This window comes from Aedes albopictus, chromosome 2 (assembly GCF_035046485.1).
Source record: "Aedes albopictus strain Foshan chromosome 2, AalbF5, whole genome shotgun sequence".
NCBI classification, from domain to species: domain Eukaryota; kingdom Metazoa; phylum Arthropoda; class Insecta; order Diptera; family Culicidae; genus Aedes; species Aedes albopictus.
This window is the reverse complement of record NC_085137.1, coordinates 213879092-213905245: the sequence shown is the minus strand read 5'-3', so window position 1 is coordinate 213905245 and position 26154 is coordinate 213879092. Positions and strand designations below refer to the sequence as shown.

The 26154-nt window shown below is 40.0% G+C and overlaps 3 protein-coding genes across 3 annotated transcripts; 1 reads left to right on the top strand and 2 right to left on the bottom strand.

Annotated features, from left to right (window-relative positions):
- Nucleotides 1–5108: 5108 nt before the first annotated feature.
- Nucleotides 5109–5951, bottom strand: LOC134286346 (uncharacterized). Its single transcript, XM_062847955.1, has 2 exons — nucleotides 5844–5951; nucleotides 5109–5771 (listed from the first exon to the last, which is right to left on the bottom strand). Exons 1-2 carry the CDS (start codon nucleotides 5880–5882, stop codon nucleotides 5109–5111), a joined length of 702 nt encoding a protein of 233 aa, XP_062703939.1. The 5' UTR covers nucleotides 5883–5951.
- Nucleotides 5952–9173: 3222 nt separating this feature from the next.
- Nucleotides 9174–10043, bottom strand: LOC134283959 (uncharacterized). Its single transcript, XM_062848720.1, has 2 exons — nucleotides 9940–10043; nucleotides 9174–9875 (listed from the first exon to the last, which is right to left on the bottom strand). The coding sequence occupies exons 1-2, from the start codon at nucleotides 10027–10029 to the stop codon at nucleotides 9249–9251; spliced, it is 717 nt and encodes a 238-aa protein (XP_062704704.1). The 5' UTR covers nucleotides 10030–10043; the 3' UTR covers nucleotides 9174–9248.
- A 172-nt stretch (nucleotides 10044–10215) lies between these two features.
- Nucleotides 10216–11122, top strand: LOC134287007 (uncharacterized). The gene is made up of 2 exons (XM_062848719.1): nucleotides 10216–10358; nucleotides 10426–11122. The coding sequence occupies exons 1-2, from the start codon at nucleotides 10320–10322 to the stop codon at nucleotides 11086–11088; spliced, it is 702 nt and encodes a 233-aa protein (XP_062704703.1). The 5' UTR covers nucleotides 10216–10319; the 3' UTR covers nucleotides 11089–11122.
- The last annotated feature ends 15032 nt before the right edge of the window (nucleotides 11123–26154 follow it).

Here is a 26154-nt window from a genome sequence, read left to right as displayed (position 1 = left end):
CTGGGGCATTTATACACAACATATCAAAAATTTAGAGATGTATGTTTCTCCTTTCAAAAGTTATCTGCAGTTTTGTAAATCATATAACGTTTTCTCCATACATTTCCATGCGCACCATCAACGACACGCAACAGCATCAGAGCAGGCGTAAAGCATGCACACACAAACACACCTGCAGCAAAATTTAGGAAAATTGGAAGTACGTTCCCGTTTTTAACTGTTTCTCAATGATGCGGGCATTGTTTTTAAAACTTTTATAGTGTTTTGAAAAGCTGAAACTTTCAGCTATTTATTAGTGGGTTCAGAGTTTCAATTAGTGTTCGTAAACGCTGTGAAATAACGTTGCATTTATATAAACAGCCGGCGCCTGGTCTAGTGCGCAAAAGTGACATGATATACAAAACTGCAGACAACTTTTGAAAGGAAAAACATACATCTCTAAATTTTTGATATGTTGTGTATAAATGCCCCAGCTCTCAATTGATGTTAAAATTTTGAAAATCGATGGTGCCAACATGGTGAAAAAAAAGTTTTTGTAAATAAATTCAAGATGGCGGCTAAAATCAATATGGCCGATCCAACTTTTTATATCTGCAAAAAGTAGCTCTATAATTCCTCTTTTAAGGTTACTTTGACTTATTATCTTTAGAATGAGACCTAGGGTTTCGAATTCGGACGCAAAAAATGACATGTTTTTGAGGGGGTGATCCCAAACTTTTGATCGGGAGTGTAGGTAGTAGGGGCATCTGGGGTAATACGCACTGTCGAGGCAAAACGCACCCCCTTTGTTTTTCAGGGATTATCGGATTTAGGGCTTTGAAACCTTATCAGTCTGATAGAACGTCTTAATAAATGAGCATCTGGAAAATTTTACATATCTGCGTTACGTAATTAGTGAGAAAAATGAATAAAATTGAAAAGCACGATTCTGATGTAATTTTCCCGATCGTTTGTCGAATGATTTGATGGTGAAAACCGACCGAACATCTAATGCTGTTGTGTTCATTCAGTTCATTGAGGGCAATGCTAAGCATAGGAAAAATAACTTAAACAGTAATCTATGTAAATTATATGTTTTAAACTATTTTATTATTTGCTATTGATTGGGGCAATATGCACTCCATTGGTTGGGGCAAAACGCACCTATAGAAAACAAGCTGTAATAATATCTATGAGTGCTCTGTAAGTAATCGCAAACAAAATTGAGCAATTGTTTGTCTTAAAACCTTATAAAACATGCATTTTGTCAAAGAAGTAAAAAGATTTCTAAACTCGACGGTGCATCTTGCCTCAATGTTGTGGTGCGTCTTGCCCCTTTGTTTGAGTGCATCCTGCCCCATTGTTGTAGTGCATTTTACCCCGAGCAAGGGTGCATACTGCCCCGCATAAACATACGAAGCCGTAATGTTAGTCTTTACAAAAAACGTCATTTTCAAGAGCTGAACTATATTAAGGTTGAAATTTTGTTTGGTTTCTCTTAGAATGAAAGTATATGCAATGAATGCATGCATTAAACCAATAAATTATTGCCTTTTTATATGCATTTGGACGCATCTTCCTTAAGTGGTGCGTATTACCCCAGAATCCCCTACCTCGACTGCAGCACTAGGCTTCGCGACTCCGAATCACAGAAAAAACTGATAGGACGGCGAATGTAAACAGTTGAAAAACGAGAAGAATTCAGCATGGGCGAGAATGTTGCAACACTGTACAAGGGCGAATGAAACACATTATGGACAGGCGCGGAACAGGTAGAACTCTGTCTTCCGGAGGAAGAAGCGCCAGCAGAAAGAACGGAATTGCGAAGCGGTGGAAGAGCTGTACCGTGCTAAGGACACACGGAAGTTCTACGATAAGCTGAACCACTCTCGCAGAGGCTTTGTGCCACAAGCCGACATGTGCCGAGACAATCACGGGAATCTTCTCACAAGCGAGCGTGAGGTGGTTGAGAGGTGACGGCAGCATTACGATGAGCACCTCAATGGCGACGTTGCAAGTACCGATGGTGGCGCGGTAACAGATCTAGGAGTATGTGCACAGGACGAAAGACTTCCGGCCCCTGACCTCCAAGAGATTGAGGAGGAGGTTGGCCGGTTGAAAAACAACAAAGCCGCTGGAGCAAATCAATTACCAAGCGAGCTTCTTAAATACGGTGGAGAAGCACTGGTGAGAGCACTACACTGGGTCATTACCAAGATGTGGGAGGAAACAGTATTACCATAGGAATAGATGGAAGGTACCGTGTCCCAGTCAACCAGTGATCGTATAAGATGTTGAATAAGATGTTAAAGTGGAGGCGATATGCGTACATTTAACATGCGCCTAAATAGTAGAATAACTAGCCACAGAAGTCCAATGTCGGGGCTGTTCGTGTGACTAACATCTAGTTTGCCACGCCCTTACAGCGTCATTAGCGGTACTAGAAGTGTCAAATAAATTTTGTTTAATAAAACAAAATATCCTTTACAAGATGAATACTTAAAACGATGATTAATTACAATTAGAGTTATCAATTTAATTAAATAGGAAAAGTGACAACAGCGCCATTGGAGTTCTAGTGTATTTCTATTGCCTAAATGGAGGCATGCACGCATATGGCCTCCACTTTATCATCTTATGCAACATATACGATTACTGGTTGTCTGGGGTGTCCCATCTACAAAAAAGGGTGACAAGTTGCATTGCGGGAACTACCACGCGATCAATCTCTCAAATTTGATGCCGACAGTCTATCACCGATTGCAAGAGTGTTCGTGGGGCAATAACAGGCTGGATTCATGGGTGAACGCGCTACAACGGATCAGATGTTCGCCATCCACCAGGTGTTGCAGAAATGCCGCGAATACAACGTGCCCACACATCACTTGTTCATCGATTTGAATTCAGCGTATGATACAATCGATCAAGAACAGCTATGGCAGATTATGCACGAATACAGATTCCCGGGTAACGGCAAGGTGATGGTCTTTCGTGCTTGCTGTTCAACAATGCTTGGGAGGGAATAAGGAGAGCGGCGATAAACGCGAGTGGAACGATTTTCACGAAGTCCGTTCACCTGCTTGGTTTCGCTGATGATATTGATACTACACACTAAGAATAAATCGCAGAATTCTGTGAAAGATTTCACCGAATGTAAACTGTGAAATATGCTTTCACAGATATTTCTGTGAAATTCTATGTTTTCCAACCCAACTGTCAAAACTTCACTGAAAATTCGGTAAAGGCAAATGGATCACCGAATTCTGTGAAATTTTTACGTAACGATTCGGTGAACACAAAAAATATTATCGCGCGCTGCTATTTTTACCGAATTTCGGTAAAAGCAGTAGTCGGCCACTGCCAAGCGCAGGTTGTCATTCCAAAATTGATTGGTTTTGACTGTTATGTAGTGAAAGTGGCGGACCATTTGCAGCAGCGGGATAACAGGCTGGTTAGTATTTTCCGTAAGTGCCAATTGCACATCAATAATGTATATTTTTTGTAGACATTCTTTCGGCCACGATGGAGAAGTCACCGATCGTGAACGGATGTGAAAAACTAGTCATTTCGTCCCGCAGATTCGTGTATCATGCTCACGAACTACATATTTACAAACGCACAACGAAGTATATATTCCAGTTTTAAATAAATCCAAAAGTAATTGAATTTCATTTTGATTTTTGTTTGAGAAACTGAAAAAAATTAAACCGAAAGGTCTGTGAACTGCAAATAATCCAACTAAAAATCACCGTACATCTGTGAAAAAACCACAGAAAGTTCTGTGAAATCAACTAAAATAAACAAATAATCCACAGAAAATTTGTGAAACAAATCACCGAAACGTTCGGTGAATATGACAGATGAGCATTTTTAATTTTTACAGATTGTTCGGTGAATCAAAAAATCACCGAACAGTTCACCGAAAATTCTGCTGTTGAGATTTCGGTGAAATTTCACCGAATTCTGTGATTTATTCTTAGTGTGTATACCTCGGAAATTTGAGATGATGGCGGAAACGAGTAAAGAATGAAGCCAGACGTATCGGATTAGTCATTAATGTGTCGAAGACAAAGTACATGATGGCAAAGGACTTCAGGGAGGAATAACCGCGCCTGCCACCCCGAATTTCTATCGACGGTGATGCTATCGAGGTGATTGTGGATTTCGTGTACTTGGGCTCAGTGGTGACCGTCGACATCGACACCAGCAGAGAAATTTGGTCTCTGCAGATTTCTACGATCGAACAAAGCGTCGTCACACGAAGTTAACTATTTACAAAACGTTGATTAGACCGGTAGTCCACTATGGGCGGGTCACGTCATCAGGATGTCGGATAGCAACCCGACTAAAATGGTTCTCTAGAGTCATCCGACCAGTACAAGCAGACGTGGTGCGTAGCGAGCCAGTTGGGTCGATCAAGTGGAGGACGATTTGCGGACCGAATAGAATGGAGACGATTACTATGTAAAGCAGAGGTCGCTCAGGCCTTAGACTGACCAAATTGATTGATATGAATGACTGTTATCCTTTATCGTCGATAACGATAACGTCTTCAGGCGGAAATGTCATCATCGGCGATACAGTTAACTGTGACGATTATCGACTCGATAACGTCTCCTCAAAATCTTCGCGATCTGAACCGTTGTTGATGTCGTCACTAGGGTAACTAGATTTATCGCAAAATCATCTAAGCTATGTTGATCTTCGCATTGATTAATCGTTTGGTTATCGTTATCGAAAGATTATCGAAAAGGGGGGAAATGCTGCGCACGCCAGTGATCATCACCAAGGGGAGCGACACTAGTTTTGCCAAGCCGTAATATCCCACAAAAGGCGTAAAATCCCGGTAAAACCCGCAAGCCTCCCAGATCATCGTCCACAATCAGCGAAGACAAAACCGAAGACAACTTTATCAAAAACACTAACAATACTGCTGAAAATCAGGAGTCACTATTGGTGGCGCCACCACGAAAAAGGTGGCATTATTCATGATAGTATGAGAAAATCTTCATACTCACACCAATACACTCTTTCACAGAATATCATCACACATTTATATTGGACTACCAGAGATAATTTTGATCGTTTATTAACCTTTGTATGAAACAGACATTTTCAATAAAACTATCTTATATCTTCTGTGACTTGAGACATATTTCCGAACGAGACCTCAGAGTTTCCATTTTATTGTTGAATTCCTTTAGAAGATCGTTTAAGCAACACGTGTACTCAAACTGCTTAGCGTGTAGATCTTCTACGAATCTGATAATGATGTCTTCAAAGTGCGGGATGTCGTTCGTTATATCGATCTTCAATTTGCTGATGGTGTCCGCCATCGGTTCCGGTCTAGAGATGATATTGCTCGGCTTGAAAAATACCTGGAGCAGCTTATACTTCTGGATTTTAGCTTCACTTTCGGTGAATTGTCCATAGATTTCAGCAACGTCCTTCTCGATGGAGTCATCCAGCTGCTTAATGCATTCGCTGTACTTGTTACCCGCCCAGCCCATGTCACCCTGTAGGCTCGGAATGTTGTTCTCCCAACACCAAACCTCGATACTGTCACCATAGCTGAGAATGTCCAGTTCGGCGTTCATCAGTGACTTCAGAGAGTTCGCCTTCAGGTCCAACGTTTGATTGTAGAAAGAGTTCAGCTCGCCCAAGGCCTTTCGCTTTGATTCGTATAGCTTGTTGATCGTGACATCTTGCGCGTTCTGATAGTCGGGCAAAACTTCACGGACCTTCTCGACAGCGTCTAAAGTAATGTGGCGCAGTTCAGAGTATTGCGCATTCTAAAAGAGATTCATGTATGAGATTGTTTAATATCAGATCGAACTTTATTCTGAATGCGAAGTTATACTTACGGCAAAAGCCAATAAACCAAGAAACAGTAAAATTTTCATGATGAAGGATTGTCAAATGTATGCGCGCGCGACTACTGTACGGTTTGCGAAATGAAATAACTCGTCGAGTGTTCCGGGTTTTATAGAACAAAATTATTCCAGCTATTAATCTAATCTGATTATCAATAAATCCAAGAAGTGAGTTCGATTGACGTTTGTACATGGTATCCAACAACACTCTATAATCAATACTTTTTATCTGACAAGAAATTTTACTGACCTATATTACTATTTTGATACACACAATTAAGAAACATGAGATAAGATGAAATACAAAATTCACCTTCGGGTTATTTCGAAACGACTCAAGGAATGATTTATGATACATAAACCTGCGTATTCTGTACGTCGACAGTTCAAAATAAAACTGTTACAAGTTGTTCTGACCTTTCGTTTACAATCGATACGAATGTTAATAACGACATCAATTTAATTAGAAGAGCGAAAAAGTCCCACCTCGAAGATGGAGCTCAATGAATGTAGGGGAGACTGAGCAGACTTGATCCCTGGGAAGACTTGTTCCCCCTTTTTTTATGGAATCAAAAACAGCTTTCTTCTAGCATATTTTTTTCAAAAACAACTCCTGGACAAACGACTATGTTTTGGCCACAAGTGATTACGATAGATAGTATTTTACATCATTTTTTTAAGCTGATGGTTTGTTTTCAATCCATCAGAAATCTTTTAGGCGATTCCGAAAAATTGATCCAAATCGTGTCAATTTTTTACAGCAAAAAGGTTAAATAAAATACTATCAAACGTATTTATCCGAATAAGGTTGAAATAAAAATACTTTAATTATTGCAGCTTAGTATACACAGCAGTGACATGGGGAGGTTTGATCGCCTCTATTTCCTTGGAATTTTATCATATTCAATGATAGAATGTGTCAAATAAGTTATTTTTTCTTTAAATGAACCATTTGCTCACCAGGGGATTAGGTGTCACCCTTTTTTGAAAAATACATCATAAGACATGCCTCCATAAAATACAGTTTTGAAACCTAGAACAATAATTTAAAGCCTTTCTGTCGTGTATAAACTTGAAATAGTTGTTTACTCATCAAGCCCGATCGATAGATACCTACATTGCATAGTATCATAGCTCATAGCTCTTGACTTCTACTTTTCAAGCCCGATCGATAGATACCCATATTGTATAGTATCCGTAAAAGATTTACCGGTCAATAGAGTGCCTTCTGACGTTTTGGCCGCCATCTTGGAACCTGAGCCGCCATCTTGAATTCCAATACCCTTATAACCACCCCCTTAATCTAACAAATGTGTATACCAAATTTGATTGAAATTGGTTGTGACATTCCAGAGTTATGCTGGAACATACATACATAGGGTATTGGTTCCCTTATTAAGCATGTGGCTCCCATTTTCATCCTACGAAAAACAAAGGTTCAATCTACTAGTTTTGGCCCATCTTTTTGGTTATTATGCATATAACTCTTGGTCATCCTCTAAGTTTCCTTCCATAGATGATAGATTACGACTAGATCTTGCATTCTAATACAGCAGGCCTGCTACAGTGTTATTTTTACACCAGAGAGCTCCATCGTTCATGTAATTAAAAGTCAATAGCGACAGAAAATCGGGAGCAAAAGTGGAGGTGGGTCGGCCACACTCCACGTAGAAGTGGGAACGAAATATGAAAGCAAGCGTTAGATTGGAACCCACTAGCACATCGCAGTAGTGGCAGGCCTGGTGTTACCATCCGTCCTTATTAAGCAGGACATGTCCTGATTTTTAGGGCCCATATAGCCGAGGCGGTAAACGCACGGGTATTCAGCATGACCATGCTGAGGGTGACGGGTTCGATTCCCGGTCGGTCCAGGATCTTTTCGTAAAGGAAATTTCCTTGACTTCCTTGGGCATAGAGTATCTTCGTGCCTGCCACACGATATACGCATGCAAAATGGTCATTGGCAGAGGAAGCTCTCAGTTAATAACTGTGGAAGTGCTCATAGAACACTAAGCTGAGAAGCAGGCTTTGTCCCAGTGAGGACATTACGCCAAGAAGAAGAAGAAGAAGATGTCCTGATTTTGGCCTAAATTTGGCAAAAAATTCTTAACAAATCCGATGAGTTTTACTCATTTTCGAGGAAATACATGAATTGTCCTGATTTTCTAAGCTGTGCACAATGGTCGGAAAAAGATAAAGTTCGGCCAAAACTCTTTTTATGTGTTTAATCGAAGTTATAGGTTGCCCAGATATGGTATATAGTGTTTTTAGTGTTTAAAAAGGGGTATTCAAAAATTACGTAATTTCAATAATTTCAAAAACAGTGAAAATCAGTAAACTCCATATTTTTTGCGTTTTTTGTTAGAAAATCAATTCGGATTTAAATAAATGATCATCTTTCGATCAAATCCAATCAAGTTTGTTCAAAACGTGTGAAAAATGTGGAAAGATAAATTTTATTTCAGTAAAAAATGGAAAAATAACGTAAAATATATGAAAAAACATGACTTTTTTAAAAAGCTCTAATTTGAAAAACTGCAAATTTCTGCAAAATATTTGAACGTTTTTAGGCAGCTCTAAGCATGATGTTTAAGATGTACTGTTCGAAATTGCGGCGACACGTGACGACACGAACCGTTTTTTAACTTAAAAATTCCTAAAATTTCTAAGGTACAATATATGAAAATTTGAAAAGTTTTGTGTCATATTAATTTTGCATCATACGTGCATTCAAACAGTCCAATAACAAGCTTTCATATGCTGGATAACTTAAAACATATATTCCATTCTCAAAATATTATTATTTTACTTTTTTCGAATAATTCATTTTTCAATTTTATGACTTAGGCCACTTTGGCAGTAAAAACGTCATTGAAATACAAAAGCTAGTATTCTTTTAATTAATAATCATAAAAGTACAGTACATCAACTTTGTTATAAGGTGAAATAAAGTTTAAAATTATCAATTTTGTTTTTTGGGAGTTTTGGCCGCTCCTTTGTATGGAGCCCGACCAATGTGCTGTGTAGATGGGAGCCCTAGCGCCCAAAGACTCATGGCGACGCAGCCTCAACAACGAAATAAAGCAAGCTGGCAGCAAGTTTGCCACAGGCATGTGTATCAAAAGAAACAACTCTGTAGATTGCCCCATCTCATGAGCTTCCGAGTTTCAAATCAGCAATATCAGCATACGGGAGGCGTAGCGAAGTGGAGGCAGAACGTAAATGGAATACAGCTATTGGTTTCAAGAAACTTCACGGCTAATTGTTGCAATCGACATAGTGTCAGAAATCTATCCAATATCCATAAGTTTTAAAGTTTTGCCAAAAAAGTGCTTTATTGAATGCTTACAACATGTTTTACTTTGAAAGTTTCTGTGATATTGGTCTTTAGCGTTTTCAGTCAATATCTGCACATAATTTAGAGGTCATCAGAATATTATCAAAGTCCCCCTGTCGAGAGGTAAACTTTTGAGTCAAACATTCAGAATAGGCAGTAAGTATCTCGTTCAAATCGTTTTCAAAAGCAGACAGTTCGCCGTCAAGCTCCGGGATGTCCTTTGTGATATCAAAGTCGATCGAAGCAATATTGTTTCCGATGGCTTCTGGATTGCTGATGATGTTCCTTTTCCGGAAGAGCGCGAATACATGGTACTGACTTAGATCCCCCTCTTGATCATGATTACGACTGTTTACTTCAGCAAGTAATTCGGCGACCGATGTGTCCAGCTTGTCCAAACACACGCTGTAACCCAGTCCAATCCACTTTACGGTGCTTTCCAGCGCTAAGACGTTGTTTTGCCAACACCAGTATTCGATGCTTTCGCCAAAGGCCGTCAATTCGGCTTCGATGTCCAATACCTTCTGAACAGCCTCAGTTTGTGTTGTCAGAACGTTGCGGTAGAAATTATTGAGCACATCTTCGGCGGTCTGCTGGTTGGATCTGCTCCGTTTGCTAGGAATTGCTGATTGCACCTGAGCTAGCACATTTAGTGAGCTCTGTCTTTTATGCGGGACCTGCGCGGTCTAGAATAAAATTATGATCGATGTCGTTATTCAAATTCGAATCGAACGTAGACCTTCTACTTACAATAACTGCCACGAAAAGTAATACCAAAACAACTTGTAACAGTTTCATAATGAACAATCGCCGAGTAGAATACGCAGATTTATGTGCCATAAACCCTTTCTTGGGTCTTTTATATTGGAAAAAACTCGGATATCAGCTTTGCATTTCATCTTATCTAATTGTGTGTACCAAAATGGTAATCGGCGAATTAAACTACCTCTCAATGAAAAAGTAGGGATTATGCAGTATCGCTGAATATCATTTCATGTGTCAACCGGACCCACTTCTTGAATTTATTGATAACCAGATTAGATTAATATCTCGACTGAATTCGTTCTATAAAATCCGGAACAAATCATGAATAGCATCATTTCAGGCGTATACTTCTGACAAACATCATCATGAAAACTTTGCTTTTCCTTGGTTTATTGGCTGTTGCCGTAAGTATCACAACACCGCCAGAAGTACGTGTGGATAATCAGATTTTTCTTCTATCATCTCGTTTAGAATGCGCAATACTCTGAAGTGCGCCACATTGCTTTAGACGCTGTCGACAAGCTCCGTGAAATTTTGCCCGACTATCAGAGCGCGCATGATATCACGATCAACAAACTGTACGAATCAAAGCAAAAGGCCTTGGGAGAGCTGAACTCTTTCTACAATCAAACATTGACGCTGAAGACAAACTCTCTTAAGGTGGTGATGGACGCGGAACTGAACTTACTCAACTATGGCAACACTATCGAGGATTGGTGTTTCGAAAATAACATTTGGGGTCTAATGAGTATCACGGGTTGGGCTGGCAACAAGTACAGCGAATGCATCAAGAAGCTGGATGACTCCATCGATAAGGACGTTGCTGAAATGTACGAACAATTCTCTGTAAGCGAGGCTAAAATCCAGAAGTATAGTATTTTCGAGGTATTCTTCAAGCCGAGCAATATCATCTCTAGACCGGAATCGCTGGCGGACACCATCAGCAAATTGAAAATCGATATAACGGACGACATTCCGGACTTTGACGACATCATTCGTACATTCATAATTGATCTCAGAGAAAAACAGTCACAGTACACGAATTGCTTGGATGAGCTTCAAACAGTTTTCGACGATGAAATTCAAAGACTGCGCAAGTTTTCGGAAGAGTGTGTCGAAGAACAAAATAATTAATAAACTTCAATAAACTAATAAACTATCAATAATGCTGCCAGTCCAATTTCAATTGTGCGGGGATTAAAGCTGCAAAGATATTCATCATCATCCGTCTATATGCAGGATTCCAATAATGTTTACGGTACTTACACCCTTTTCCACACGTCATGCATGTAACCCCATTTATTGCTTCTCCAGTATACTAAATAATCTGAATCCTGATGTAAAAATGTTTCAAAATTAGTATGCTCACTAGCGTCATCTAGTGACAGAGGCTCGAGTCAAACGGTCCATGATCTGTACATTCTTGACTTACCAAACATCTTTGCTGAAGATAGTAGAGACGGTAAGAGAGTTATTAGGACCCTGGGATATTTGAAGTATAAAATTTGCATACTCAGTAGCGCCACCTATGTGTGGATTTCCGAATCAAATTTTGCATCATCTGTAAGTTCTTGACCTATGAAACAACATTGCCGAACACACCATCTTTCTATATGCTCAGGATCTTGAGATATATGACATGTAAAGTTTGCATGCTCACTAGCGCCACCTATGTGTGGAGTTTCAAATCAAACGACCCATCATCTGGAAGTAATTGACAAACACATCAACTTTCTCGAGAGCGTCATCTTTCTAACGCCGTCATCTTGCCCGAAGACGTGACGTTTCTACAAGCTCTAGATCCTCCGATAATTTCGTTTAAAGACATTTTATTAAGTAATAATTTAGTAATAAATTTAGTACTAAATTGTTTATGATTATTAACCTGGGCTTGTTAGGGGAATACTGTAAGTAAAAAGAAAATCGCGTTAAATATTGTTCCTTTGAATTCCACTAAGAATTTGCATCCTTTGACAGATACGTATTTCGACCTCAACTGTAAGGTCGTCTTCAGTGTCTTGTACTTGTCGAGTCAAGTACAAGACACTTAAGACGACCCTACAGTTGAGGTCGAAATACGTATCTGTCAAAGGATGCAAATTGTTTATGCCAAATAGCGCCATCTAGTGAGGAAATTTCGAATTAACCAAATCACTGCCAGATGGTATATGACCTGTCGAACAAATTTGTCGAAGACATGAATATTCTAAAACATCAGAGATATAGGGAATTCAATTTGGGGTCCAAATGGACCCCAGTTATACTAAATCGACCGTTTCTACTTTGACATGGAATAAAAATCAAAGTATGCCATGAAATCAACTTTATTTTTGCTTAAATGATAGAACTAGGTCTAGTTTGCAGATATTGAAAAAATAAAGTCAATATGTTATGCCCAACTAGTTTTCCATTACTCCAAAGTTGATCCAAAGTTGATCCCAGATATCCATTAGAGGGTTAAATCTATATCTATAAAAGTCAATATATGTATGTTTGTATGTAGGGTATGTGTGCCATCAGTAATCTCGCGCTCCCATATTCATCCTAGTCGAAAACAAGCGATTACGGTACCGATTGATTCCGTTCTTTTTGTTTTCATGGGTGCTCACTTCTAACAAAAAATACAAAAATAAGAAACAAAACAAACAGCGTTGTGACATTCCAGAGTTATGCTGGAACATACATACATAGGATATTGGTTCCCTTATTATCCCAAGTAACCACAAGCATTATATCATAACATTAATTCAATCGTATTATAGTTTAGCTAATGCAACATAACTTTTATTTTACATCTGTCAAGTAATGAAGCGTTTAATCTACATTATGAAAGCATTGAAGCATTACAAGATTTTGACAGTTCTGTACAGTTCTATAGAGCCGTTGTTAAATGCTTCATTGCATTACCATGTTAAAAGCTTTATTGCAATCAATAATGCAAGCATTTATTACTTTATATATGCCTGTACTAAAGCTTCCATCGTTGTAAACAGAAAAATATAGCTCAGTTCGAAAAAAAAACTGTAAAACACTTTTAGAAACAGAACCATTCAAAACAAAAGAAAAACAAACCAAAATTTTCATGGATTGCTGCGGAGCACTTAGATTATCATGCTCAGATGTTACTGTTTGAAAATCTATATTATTTATGACTTTTTGGGTTTCTGGTTGGGACATAAAAACAATCAGATGCTGAGGGAACAAACATTATGTGGGGTATTGGTTTCCTTATTTAACATAACGTCCCGAATTCATAGAAGGAAGGATTAAAGCGCTGTTTGTATTGTTTCTTATTTATTGTATTCTAGGTAGAAGTGAGCACGTATGAAACAAAAAAAAACAGAATCAACACAGACGAATTTATATTCGAGAGTAACATAACTGATGGCATTCAGACCCCAGCACATTTTTTAGAGTTGCTGAAAACACAACTCAATAAGGCACGAGCTAAGTATACGTTACTTTATATTGCACATTTTTGCAGGTGCAAAATACATGGTATCGTAGCACACAACGTTAGCGCGTCCGAGCTTCATCGTGGTTGAGTTTCAGCAGTCTAGGTTCAATTCCCGAAATACAATAAAAAACATCAAAGTGAGAGTATCGGAAGATAAAAATAGATAGAAAAATGAAAAACATACTTTTTTTTCTTTTTTGACATGATGCATTAAGTATGCATTCCATACGATTTGATTGCATTAGCTATAAGGTACAAGCATTTTATATGCTTTAGCAATCACCACAGTAAAGCTTGCTTTAAATTAACAATAGTAGCGCCACTTTCGACTTTAAACCTACTTTAATGCTGCCTATATGACAAAACAACTTTATATCGCATGTCATATAATACACTATAAAGCAAAATTAATGCTCTATATACAGCGTCATGGTTACTTGGGATAAGCATGTGGCTCCCATTTTCATCCTACGAAAAACAAAGGATTGAACCTCTCTCTCTCTCTCTCTCTCTCTCTCCCTCTCTCTCGATTTTGCTCAAATTTTCCCAAGTAACCATGACGCTGTATATAGAGCATTAATTTTGTTTTATAGTGTATTATATGACATGCGATATAAAGTTGTTTTGTCATATAGGCAGCATTAAAGTAGGTTTAAAGTCGAAAGTGGCGCTACTATTGTTAATTTAAAGCAAGCTTTACTGTGGTGATTGCTAAAGCATATAAAATGCTTGTACCTTATAGCTAATGCAATCAAATCGTATGGAATGCATACTTAAGGACAAGGTATTTGAAGTACATTGCTCAATATTTCTAGAGCACCGTTTTTTAGAACCGTTGAACGGATTTGGATGAAAATGCATCACGCTAATTGTTTGGTGGTTGCCAACAGCGTGATGCATTTTCATCCAAATCCGTTCAACGGTTCTAAAAAACGGTGCTCTAGAAATTTCGAGCAATGTACTCCAAATACCTTGTCCTTAATGCATCATGTCAAAAAAGAAAAAAAAGTATGTTTTTCATTTTTCTATCTATTTTTATCTTCCGATACTCTCACTTTGATGTTTTTTATTGTATTTCGGGAATTGAACCTAGACTGCTGAAACTCAACCACGATGAAGCTCGGACGCGCTAACGTTGTGTGCTACGATACCATGTATTTTGCACCTGCAAAAATGTGCAATATAAAGTAACGTATACTTAGCTCGTGCCTTATTGAGTTGTGTTTTCAGCAACTCTAAAAAATGTGCTGGGGTCTGAATGCCATCAGTTATGTTACTCTCGAATATAAATTCGTCTGTGTTGATTCTGTTTTTTTTTGTTTCATACGTGCTCACTTCTACCTAGAATACAATAAATAAGAAACAATACAAACAGCGCTTTAATCCTTCCTTCTATGAATTCGGGACGTTATGTTAAATAAGGAAACCAATACCCCACATAATGTTTGTTCCCTCAGCATCTGATTGTTTTTATGTCCCAACCAGAAACCCAAAAAGTCATAAATAATATAGATTTTCAAACAGTAACATCTGAGCATGATAATCTAAGTGCTCCGCAGCAATCCATGAAAATTTTGGTTTGTTTTTCTTTTGTTTTGAATGGTTCTGTTTCTAAAAGTGTTTTACAGTTTTTTTTTCGAACTGAGCTATATTTTTCTGTTTACAACGATGGAAGCTTTAGTACAGGCATATATAAAGTAATAAATGCTTGCATTATTGATTGCAATAAAGCTTTTAACATGGTAATGCAATGAAGCATTTAACAACGGCTCTATAGAACTGTACAGAACTGTCAAAATCTTGTAATGCTTCAATGCTTTCATAATGTAGATTAAACGCTTCATTACTTGACAGATGTAAAATAAAAGTTATGTTGCATTAGCTAAACTATAATACGATTGAATTAATGTTATGATATAATGCTTGTGGTTACTTGGGTTTGAACGTTGCTTCTGGGAGTCCAAAACAACTTATTTAGGAGGTAACACTTGGCATTTTTTTGAAATTTTTGTTTTTCATATAAGTGTGGGCCACCCAAGTAACCATGACGCTGTATATAGAGCATTAATTTTGTTTTATAGTGTATTATATGACATGCGATATAAAGTTGTTTTGTCATATAGGCAGCATTAAAGTAGGTTTAAAGTCGAAAGTGGCGCTACTATTGTTAATTTAAAGCAAGCTTTACTGTGGTGATTGCTAAAGCATATAAAATGCTTGTACCTTATAGCTAATGCAATCAAATCGTATGGAATGCATACTTAATGCATCATGTCAAAAAAGAAAAAAAAGTATGTTTTTCATTTTTCTATCTATTTTTATCTTCCGATACTCTCACTTTGATGTTTTTTATTGTATTTCGGGAATTGAACCTAGACTGCTGAAACTCAACCACGATGAAGCTCGGACGCGCTAACGTTGTGTGCTACGATACCATGTATTTTGCACCTGCAAAAATGTGCAATATAAAGTAACGTATACTTAGCTCGTGCCTTATTGAGTTGTGTTTTCAGCAACTCTAAAAAATGTGCTGGGGTCTGAATGCCATCAGTTATGTTACTCTCGAATATAAATTCGTCTGTGTTGATTCTGTTTTTTTTTGTTTCATACGTGCTCACTTCTACCTAGAATACAATAAATAAGAAACAATACAAACAGCGCTTTAATCCTTCCTTCTATGAATTCGGGACGTTATGTTAAATAAGGAAACCAATACCCCACATAATGTTTGTTCCCTCAGCATCTGATTGTTTTTATGTCCCAACCAGAAACCCAAAAAGTCATAAATAATATAGATTTTCAAACAGTAACATCTGAGCATGATAATCTAAGTGCTCCGCAGCAATCCATGAAAATTTTGGTTTGTTTTTCTTTTGTTTTGAATGGTTCTGTTTCTAAAAGTGTTTTACAGTTTTTTTTTCGAACTGAGCTATATTTTTCTGTTTACAACGATGGAAGCTTTAGTACAGGCATATATAAAGTAATAAATGCTTGCATTATTGATTGCAATAAAGCTTTTAACATGGTAATGCAATGAAGCATTTAACAACGGCTCTATAGAACTGTACAGAACTGTCAAAATCTTGTAATGCTTCAATGCTTTCATAATGTAGATTAAACGCTTCATTACTTGACAGATGTAAAATAAAAGTTATGTTGCATTAGCTAAACTATAATACGATTGAATTAATGTTATGATATAATGCTTGTGGTTACTTGGGCACCTTAACCTTCACATACCCGCACCTTGACATCTCATTTTCAAAATGCTGGCATTCCGTCAATTTTCATCCGATTTTTTTGAAATCGCCCTCAATCGATCATAATTTGGTGCTAGTTTATTATACTCAAGTGGCCATGCAACATCCGGAACCATTCCGGAGATATTCCGGATTGTACTGGGGTCAGGGGGGGTGCCAAAATGGCAAAAAGTAATTATTTCGTGGGTTTATGTATTTGAATCATCAATTTTCAGCGTAATTTTTGTTGCGAGCAATGAAACACAACTGCAATAACCAGATTTGTATAAGTTGACCGATCCGGACCACCGTGACAGGTTCCGCGGGGGCCTCATTGGGGACACTTTTGGTTTTCAACCAAAACATGTCATGCGACGTATCAAACTCCATGATTTCGAGAGAATGAGACAGAAAAGATACACTGAAGTATGTATCAACTGATATGGCCGCTCCGGATCACCTGGAACAGGTTCCGCGGGGGCCTCATTGGGGACACTTCTGTTTTTCAACCAAACAAGTCGTGCGACGTATCAAACTTCCAGATTTCGAGAGAATGAGACAGAAAAAGTAGACTGAAGTATGTATCAACTCATATGGCCGCTCCGGAACACCTGGAACAGGTTCCGCGGGGGCCTCATTGGGGACACTACTGTTTTTCCAACCAAAACAAGTCGTGCGACGTATCAAACTTCATGATTTCGGGAGAATGAGACAGAAAAGGTAGACTGAAGTATGTATCAACTGATATGGCCGCTCCGGAACACCTGGAACAGGTTCCGCGGGGGCCTTATTGAGGACACTTATGTTTTTCAACCAAAACAAGTCGTGCGACGTATCAAACTTCCAGATTTCGAGAGAATGAGACAGAAAAAGTAGACTGAAGTATGTATCAACTCATATGGCCGCTCCGGAACACCTGGAACAGGTTCCGCGGGGGCCTCATTGGGGACACTACTGTTTTTCCAACCAAAACAAGTCGTGCGAATATCAAAATTCATGATTTCGGAAGAATGAGACAGAAAAGGTAGACTGAAGTATGTATCAACTCAAATTATAAGTATAAAAAGTATTTTTGGAAATAAACATCTAACATTTTATTTTTTTTTTCAAACATTTGCCGATTTTTCATAAAATATACAGCTTGTGTACGTTTTGTGGATTGCTTAATCTAAATTTAAAAGGAACCTATTCTAGAGCGCCCTTTCAAGTCGATACCGAGTCGGGTCTACTTAGTTTTATCTTTTCTGGCTTATTCATTCGAAATCATGAAGTTTGATATGTTGCACAGCAGGTTTTGATTGTAAACCAGAAGTGTCATCAATGACGCCACCGCGGAACCTGTGCTAGATATGCCGAGGTGGCCATATTAGTTGACACAGACTTAAGTCTATCATTTTTGGCTCATTCATTCTAAATCATGAAGTTTGGTACGGCGCCCGACATTCTTCTTCTTCTTCTTTATGGCTCTACGTCCCCAGTGGGACTTGGCCTGCCTCGCTTCAACTTAGTGTTCTTTGAGCACTTCCACAGTTATTAATTGAAGGGCTTTCTTTGCCTGCCATTGCATGAATTTGTATATTGTGAGGCAAGTACAATGATACGCTATGCCCAGGGAGTCGAGAAAATTTTCCCGACCGGAACGGGAATCGAACCCGCCGTCTCCGGATTGGCGATCCATAGCCTTAACCACTAGGCTAACTGGAGACCCGGCGCACGACATGTTTTGATTGAAAACAAGAAGTGTCTCCAACAAGGCCCCGGAAAACCTGTGCAAGATGTTCCGGGTGGTCATATTAGGTGATACATGCTTTAGTCTATCATTTCTGGCTTATTCATTTGAAATCATGAAGTTTGATACGTCGCACGACATGGTTTGGTTGAAAACCAGAAGTGTCCCTAATGAGGTCCCGCGGAACCTGCTCCAGTTGTTCCGGAGCAGCCATATCAGTTGATACATACTTCAGTCTACCTTTTCTGCCTCATTCTCTCGAAATCATGAAGTTTGATACGTCGTACGACTTGTTTTGGCTGAAAAACATAAGTGTCCCCAATAAGGCCCCCGCGGAACCTGTTCCAGGTGTTCCGGAGCGGCCATATGAGTTGATACATACTTCAGTCTACTTTTTCTGTCTCATTCTCTCGAAATCAGGAAGTTTGATACGTCGTACGACTTGTTTTGGCTGAAAAACATAAGCGTCCCCAAGAGCGTCCCCAATGAGGCCCCCGTGGAACCTGTTCCAGGTATTCCGGATCGGCCATATCAGTTGATACAAACTTCAGTCTACCTTTTCTGTCTCATTCTCTCGAAATCAGGAAGTTTGAGACGTCGCACGACTTGTTTTGGTTGAAAAACAGAAGTGTCCTCAATGAGGCCCCCGCGGAACCTGTTCCAGGTGTTCCGGAGCGGCCATATGAGTTGATACATACTTCAGTCTACATTTTTTGTCTCATTCTCTCGAAATCAGGAAGTTTGATACGTCGCACGACTTGTTTTTGTTGAAAAACAGAAGTGTCCCCAATGAGGCCCCCGCGGAACCTGTTCCAGGTGTTCCGGAGCGGCCATATCAATTGATACATACTTCGGTGTAACTTTTATGTCTCATTCTCTCGAAATCATGAAGTTTGATACGTCGCATGACATGTATTGGTTGAAAACCAAAAGTGTCCCCAATGAGGCCCCCGCGGAACCTGTCACGGTGGTCCGGATCGGTCAACTTATACAAATCTGGTTATTGCAGTTGTGTTTCATTGCTCGCAACAAAAATTACGCTGAAAATTGATGATTCAAATACAATAACCCACGAAATAATCACTTTTTGCCATTTTGGCACCCCCCCCCCCCCGCCCTGACCCCAGTACAATCCGGAATATCTCCGGAATGGTTCCGGATGTTGCATGGCCACTTGAGTATAATAAACTAGCACCAAATTATGATTGATTGAGGGCGACTTCAAAAAAATCGGCTGAAAATTGACGAAATGCCAGCATTTTGAAAATGAGATGTCAAGGTGCGGGTATTTTTTTTTTTTCCTTCTAAACCATAGGGGGATAAATCTGCTCATCAGACACCCTAACAGGAAGGTTAGGGTAGTGTGGGGATGAGGCCGTCTTCTACAATGCCGGTAGAAGCCAGGACTACTCTCTCCTCGACCCACTAAAACACATTCCTATGGTCGCCAAACCCTACGTCTCTCCGGAACCACCAAGAAGGTATTGCTTCAGAGAGGGGCTAGTGCATATCGCACCCTCAAGGTTAGCTGCCGTAGCCTAGCAGCAACGAACATCGATGACTCGCACTGGAGAGTCCATCACGATAGCATGCTGGCGCTTAGCCAGTTTCCCGAGTGGTCCTCGCCACTCCCTTTGTCCTCGGAAGGCGGGCAGGGTCAACCCCGCCCGCGCCCTACTGCTGAGCGGACATCAAGAACTGATGCCCACATGCAACCCGATCTGACCTGCTGAAGGCAAGGGTATCACTACCCTTCAGGCCTTATCAGCTGCATCCGTAGGTTGCAGACAGCAGGGTCTCACCTACCCCGACCCTTGCCGGGGACCCCTTTCCAACCGCGGGCTCAGATCCAACCCAGTAGACCGACGCCACGACAGCACCGCTACCGGGACTTCCTCTCCGCGGCCACTTAATCGCTGTAAGGGTCGATCTCGACCGCAGGGCACCGGTATGACCTACGAAGCCGACTTCGAACCCCTGGACCACCTCTTGTACTGCATCTGGACTAGCCATTCTCCGAGTCCACGCGCCACCTCCTTTGTAGCTCCCAGACAATATGGGTGATAGCCGTTGAAACGGCATTCCAGCTAATCTCATCCCTACACATCCTCTGGACCAAGTTGTCCGGAGTTGTGTCCTCCCCGCATGTGGCAAGCATGCGGTCACGCATTGTGCGAAAACGCGGGCACACGAACAAAACGTGTTCCGCCGTTTCCTCTAAACCATTGCACACTGGGCATTCGGGAGAATCCGCATGCCCAAAACGGTGTAGATACTGTCGGAAGCAACCATGACCTGTAAGGACCTGTGTCAGGTGGAATGAAACTTCCCCATGGCGCCTATTAATCCAACTATCTACCCTCGGTATCAACCTATGGGTCCACCTTCCTTTGGTGGAACTGTCCCACGCGCGCTGCCATTTGACCATGGAGGCCATCCTGACAGTCTTGCGTATGCCTCTTGTGCCGCGCATTTCGAAGCACTCCATATCCTCACTGATAAGAATGCTGATGGGCACCATACCAGTAATGACACAGAGAGCGTCGTGTGACACGGTACGGTACGCGCTTGCAACCCTCAGACACATAAGCCTGTAAGTACTTTCCAGCTTCCGTCGGTAGCATTCAGTACTTAGCGCGGTACCCCACGCCGGGCCGCCATACCTAAGTATGGACGTAGCAACACTAGCCAGAAGCTTGCGCTTACTGGCGTACACCGCTGAGCTATTGGACATCATCCGGGACAGTGCCGCAATAGCTGTGGAGGCTCTTTTACAGGCATAATCGACGTGGCTACCGAAGGTAAGCTTATCGTCGATCATCACGCCCAAGTGCTTGACAGAGCGCTTCGACAGGATAGTGCACTCTCCTACACTGATCTCCGTCTGCTGCGCCGACTGCATGTTGTTAACAACCGTCACCTCTGTCTTGTGGTGAGCCAGCTCCAGTTTTCTGGACCGCATCCACGCCTCCACAACCTTGATCGAGTGGTCGGTAGTCAACTTCACCTCCTCGATCGTTTCACCGTAGACTTCGAGCGTAATATCGTCGGCAAATCCGACAATCACCACTCCCACTGGGTACTCTAACCTCAACACCTCGTCGTACATGACATTCCATAACACCGGACCCAGGATGGAACCTTGCGGGACTCCTGAGGTTATGTGAAAGCACTTCCGACCCACCTCCGTGTCGTATACTAGTACGCGATTCTGGAAGTAGCTTCCGAGAATCTTGTACAAGTACTCCGGTATCCCCAGACGCAAGAGCGCATCAGCAATGTCGTGTCCGGATGGACACCGTGGCATTCCGGTCCAGCCAATTCCGCCGACCGAAACTCTGCACCTACGAGGAAGATTGCGAATGACGCAACCTACTCGTACGAAATACTTTACAAGACTGAAGTTTCATTTCATCTTGATCGTTTGTTTCGATTGCTTTGTTTATCTGGTAGCGCATCTTTGCTGCTAATGCTATATGCCCTGTTTATCCTTTGCTCGGTATCCCTCTCAATCCCTACATTCTCCCCCTGTTCTACTCTGTCATTTTAAAAGCTTAAATTTTTCAATTAACAATGTTCACTTCGTTTACATTTTACTTTATTGTAGTACAACTTACAATTCCCTTTGTTCTAAAAACGATATTATCAATCATCACCATCATAATAATCCTCATTTACAACCACCTTCTTTGTCAGTTTTATAACCTTTTTTTTAATTATTACCACAGTTATACCAATCGCTCATCGCTCATTATTATCGTCTATCATCTCTTCTTTCTTCTCTTTTCTCGTCATCAACTCTCATCTTCTCATCATCGTCTTTCATCCCTCATCATTATCTTATTTCATTTCTCATCTCTCATAATAAAGAATTAATAATAAATAAATAAATAAATTTCTCATCTCTCATCTACCATATCTTATCGTTCGTCCCTCTTCTTTCATCTCTCATTGTTCATCTCTCATCATCTTCATCTCTCCCCTCTCACCTCAATTTCAATCAACATTATTAAGTTCGTTTACATTTCACTGTATCGTACTACTACTTATAATTGCCTGCGTTCTAAAAACGATACTATCAATCATCACCATCACAAAAATCCTTATTTTCAACCACCTTCTTTGTCAATTTACTACCTTATTTTTTACCTTTACCGCAGTCATGCCAATCCCTCATATCTCATTGCCTATCATCTCTTCTTTCTTATCTCTCATATCTTTTCTCTCGTTGCTCATCACCATCTCTCGTCTTTCATCATCAGCATCTCTTATCAGCATCATCTCTTAACTTATCTCGCATCTTTCATCTCTCATCAATATCATCCTTCATTTCTCATTTCTCATCTACCATCTTTCATCTCTTATATTTCGTCCCTCATATTTCATCTCTCATCATTATAATCTCTCATCTCTCATGACTTATCTATCATCTGTCACCTTTAATCTCACATCTCTCATCACCACCATCATCATCATCATCTCTTATCTCCCATCTTATAGCTCTCATCTCTCATTTCTCATCCTTCATTTCTCATCTATCATTATTATCAATAATTATCATTAGCACAGTAATACCAATCACATCGCTCACCTCTTATCTGCCATCTCTCATCACTCATTTCTCATCTTTCATCTGCAATCTGTCATGTCTCAACTCTTGTCTCTCATCGCTCAGCTTTCATCGCTCATCGCTCATCTCTCATCACATTCACTCTCCCGCTCTCACCTCAATTTTTCAATCAACACTATAAAGATTGTTTACATTTCACTGTATTGTACTGCAACTTATCAAAACTCTTTGCGTGCCGCACACGCTGCTACGAGACAGCACAACAAACTAGAAGGAGACGAATACGCGCAATCGGTTGTGTGTTGCTCGTTTACTTTTCCGCGCGCTGGAGCTCTCCTGTCTCTCACGCTTTGTCGTATGCACTCTCTCGGTGCTTGTCTCCGTGCTTTGCACTTGGCTTGATACTACGCATGATTGGAAAAAATCGAATCAAACGACCCATCACTTGTCAACCCTTGACAAACTTAACAACTTTGCCGAAAACACAAACTCTTCAATTAATTTATTAAGTGATTTTTTTTGTTTGGAGACAAGCACAGTTTAAGCACCGTGCATTACTCCCTGCGCCATAGAGCTAGTGCTGCGATTGTCTCTCGCACAATTACGAAAGCTCTCACTCATACGTCTCTGTCTCTCGGCAAAACGGGAGACAAGCACTTGAGATTGTGTGAAGCACACGCTTTTTTCGCACCACACGGTGCATGCCGCTAATCCCTGATCTGAAGACGATATTATCAATCATCACCATCACAATCATCGTCATTTTCACACACCTTCTTTGTCACTTTTACAACTTTTTTTTTTTAACCTTTACCACAGTCATGCCAATCTCTCATCTCTCATTATTATCGTCTATCATCTCTTCTTTCTTGTTTCTTATGTCTTTTTTCTCATCTTTCATCACCATATCTTATCTTTCATCATCAGCATCATCTCTTGTCTCTTATCTCTCATCATTATAATCTTTCATTTCTCATCTCTCATCTACCATCATTCATCTCTCATATTTCGTCCCTCATATTTCATCTCTTATCTCTTATTTCTCATCTTTTATCTGTAATCTCGCAATTATCATCTCTCATCTTTCATCTCTCATCATCATCTTCTCTCTTATTTCATCTCTCATCACCATCATCATCATCGGCATCTCTTAACATAATCAACTCTCATCTCTCATTTACCATTTCTCATCTTCCGTCCATCATCTGTCACCTCTCATCTCTCATCGTCATCATCACCATCATAATCATCATCATTATCATCAATATCTCGTATCATCATCAACTCTTATCTTTAGTCCCTCATTTTTAATCTCGCAGCTCTCATCTCTCATCACACATATCTCAACTTTAATTTCTCATCTCTCACCTCTCATCTCTCATCGCTCATCTTTCATCTCTCAGCTTTTATTTCTCATCTTTCATATGTAATCTCTCATTTCTCATCTCTCATCTTTCATCCCATCATCATCATCTTCTCTCATATTTCATCTCTCATCACCATCATCATCATCATCATCATCCACATATCTTCTTATCATCATCTTTAATTTCCCATCATTTATTTCTCATTTCAGTTCGTTTACATTTCACTGTATCTACAACTTAAAGATGCCTTCGTTCTAAATATGATCCTCATTTTTAATCACCTTCTTTGCCACTTTTACTGCATTATTTTTTTTTTAACCTTTACCAGTCATGCCATTCTAATTATTATCGTCTATAATTTTTTCTTTCTTATCTCTCATCTCTTTTCTCTCATCGCTCATCTTTCATCATCAGTATCTTTGATCAGCATCATCTCTTGTCTCTTATCTCCTAGCTTATCTCTCATCTTTCATCACTCACCAATATTATCTTTCATTTCTCATCTCTCATCTACCATCTTTCTTCTCTCATATTTCATCTCTCATATTTCATCTCTCATCTCTTATTTATCATCTTTCATTTGTAATCTCTCATTTCTCATCTCTAATTTTTTTCATCTCATCATCATCATCATCAACAACTCTCATCTCTCATTTACCATTTCTCATCTTCCGTTCCTCATCTGTCACTTCTCTTCTCGCATCGCCATCATCATCATCATCATCATCATCAGCATCATCAACATATCTTCTTGTCATCATCTCTAATCTCCCATCTATTATCTCTCATCTCTCATCCTTTATCTCTCATCTACCATCTACCATCTACCATCTACCATCGTAATCACCATCATTTCTTCTTCTTCTTCTTTGCTAGTCGCGGCCATCAGCTGTCAGTCGCTGTGTATAGGACTAGTTATCCTCATTTCTAACCCCCGTCTTTGTCACTTATTGCATTTTCCAAGACATTTTCACATCTGTTTTTTTTTTAACCTTTAGCACAGTAATGCGGAACTCATCTCTCTTCTGTCATCTCCCGTCATCATCGTCTCTCATCTCTTACCTCTCGTTTTTGTCATCTCTAATCTCTCATGTCAAATCTCGCATCCTTCACTTCTCTTCTTTCATCACCATCGTGTCTCATTTTCTCTCTTATCTCTCTTCTCTAATCTTTGATCATCATCTCTCATCTCTTATCCTTCATCATCATCTGCTATTCCTTATCCCATACCTCTCATCTATAATCTCTCATCTATCATCTCTCCTTCATTATCTCTCATCATATCTCATTATTATTTTTACCATCAGCCTACCCTCTCGGGATAATTCACCTTTTTTTTTTACTATGGTTTACCCTCTCAGGAGAATTCACCACTGGTTTACCCTCTCGGGCTAATTCATCATCGGCTTACCCTCTCGAGGAAATTTGCCGTCAGCTTACCCTCTCGGGGGAATTCGCTTTTTTTTTATTATGGCTTACTCTCTCGGGGAAGTCCAACATCGGTTTACCCTCTCGGGGGGAATTCGTCGTCAGCTTACCCTCTCGGGGGAATTCGCTTTCTTTATTATGGCTAACCCTCTCGGGGGAATTTGCCGTCAGCTTACCCTCTCGGGGGAATTCGCTTTTTTATTATGGCTTACCCTCTCGGGGGAATTCACCATCGGCTTACCCTCTCGGGGGAATTCACCATCGGCTTACTCTCTCGGGGAATTCGCTTTTTTATTATGGCTTACCCTCTCGGGGGAATTTGCCGTCAGCTTACCCTCTCGGGGGAATTCGCTTTTTTATTATGGCTTACCCTCTCGGGGGAATTCACCACCGGCTTACCCTCTCGGGGG

Coding starts and splice junctions, on each gene's coding strand:
- LOC134286346 (XM_062847955.1), bottom strand. CDS start 5,882: ATGAAAATTTTACTGTTTCTTGGTTTATTGGCTTTTGCC. Junction 5,772..5,843: donor TTGGTTTATTGGCTTTTGCC/GTAAGTATAACT, acceptor AATCTCTTTTAG/AATGCGCAATACTCTGAACT.
- LOC134283959 (XM_062848720.1), bottom strand. CDS start 10,029: ATGGCACATAAATCTGCGTATTCTACTCGGCGATTGTTCATTATGAAA. Junction 9,876..9,939: donor TACTTTTCGTGGCAGTTATT/GTAAGTAGAAGG, acceptor ATTTTATTCTAG/ACCGCGCAGGTCCCGCATAA.
- LOC134287007 (XM_062848719.1), top strand. CDS start 10,320: ATGAAAACTTTGCTTTTCCTTGGTTTATTGGCTGTTGCC. Junction 10,359..10,425: donor TTGGTTTATTGGCTGTTGCC/GTAAGTATCACA, acceptor CATCTCGTTTAG/AATGCGCAATACTCTGAAGT.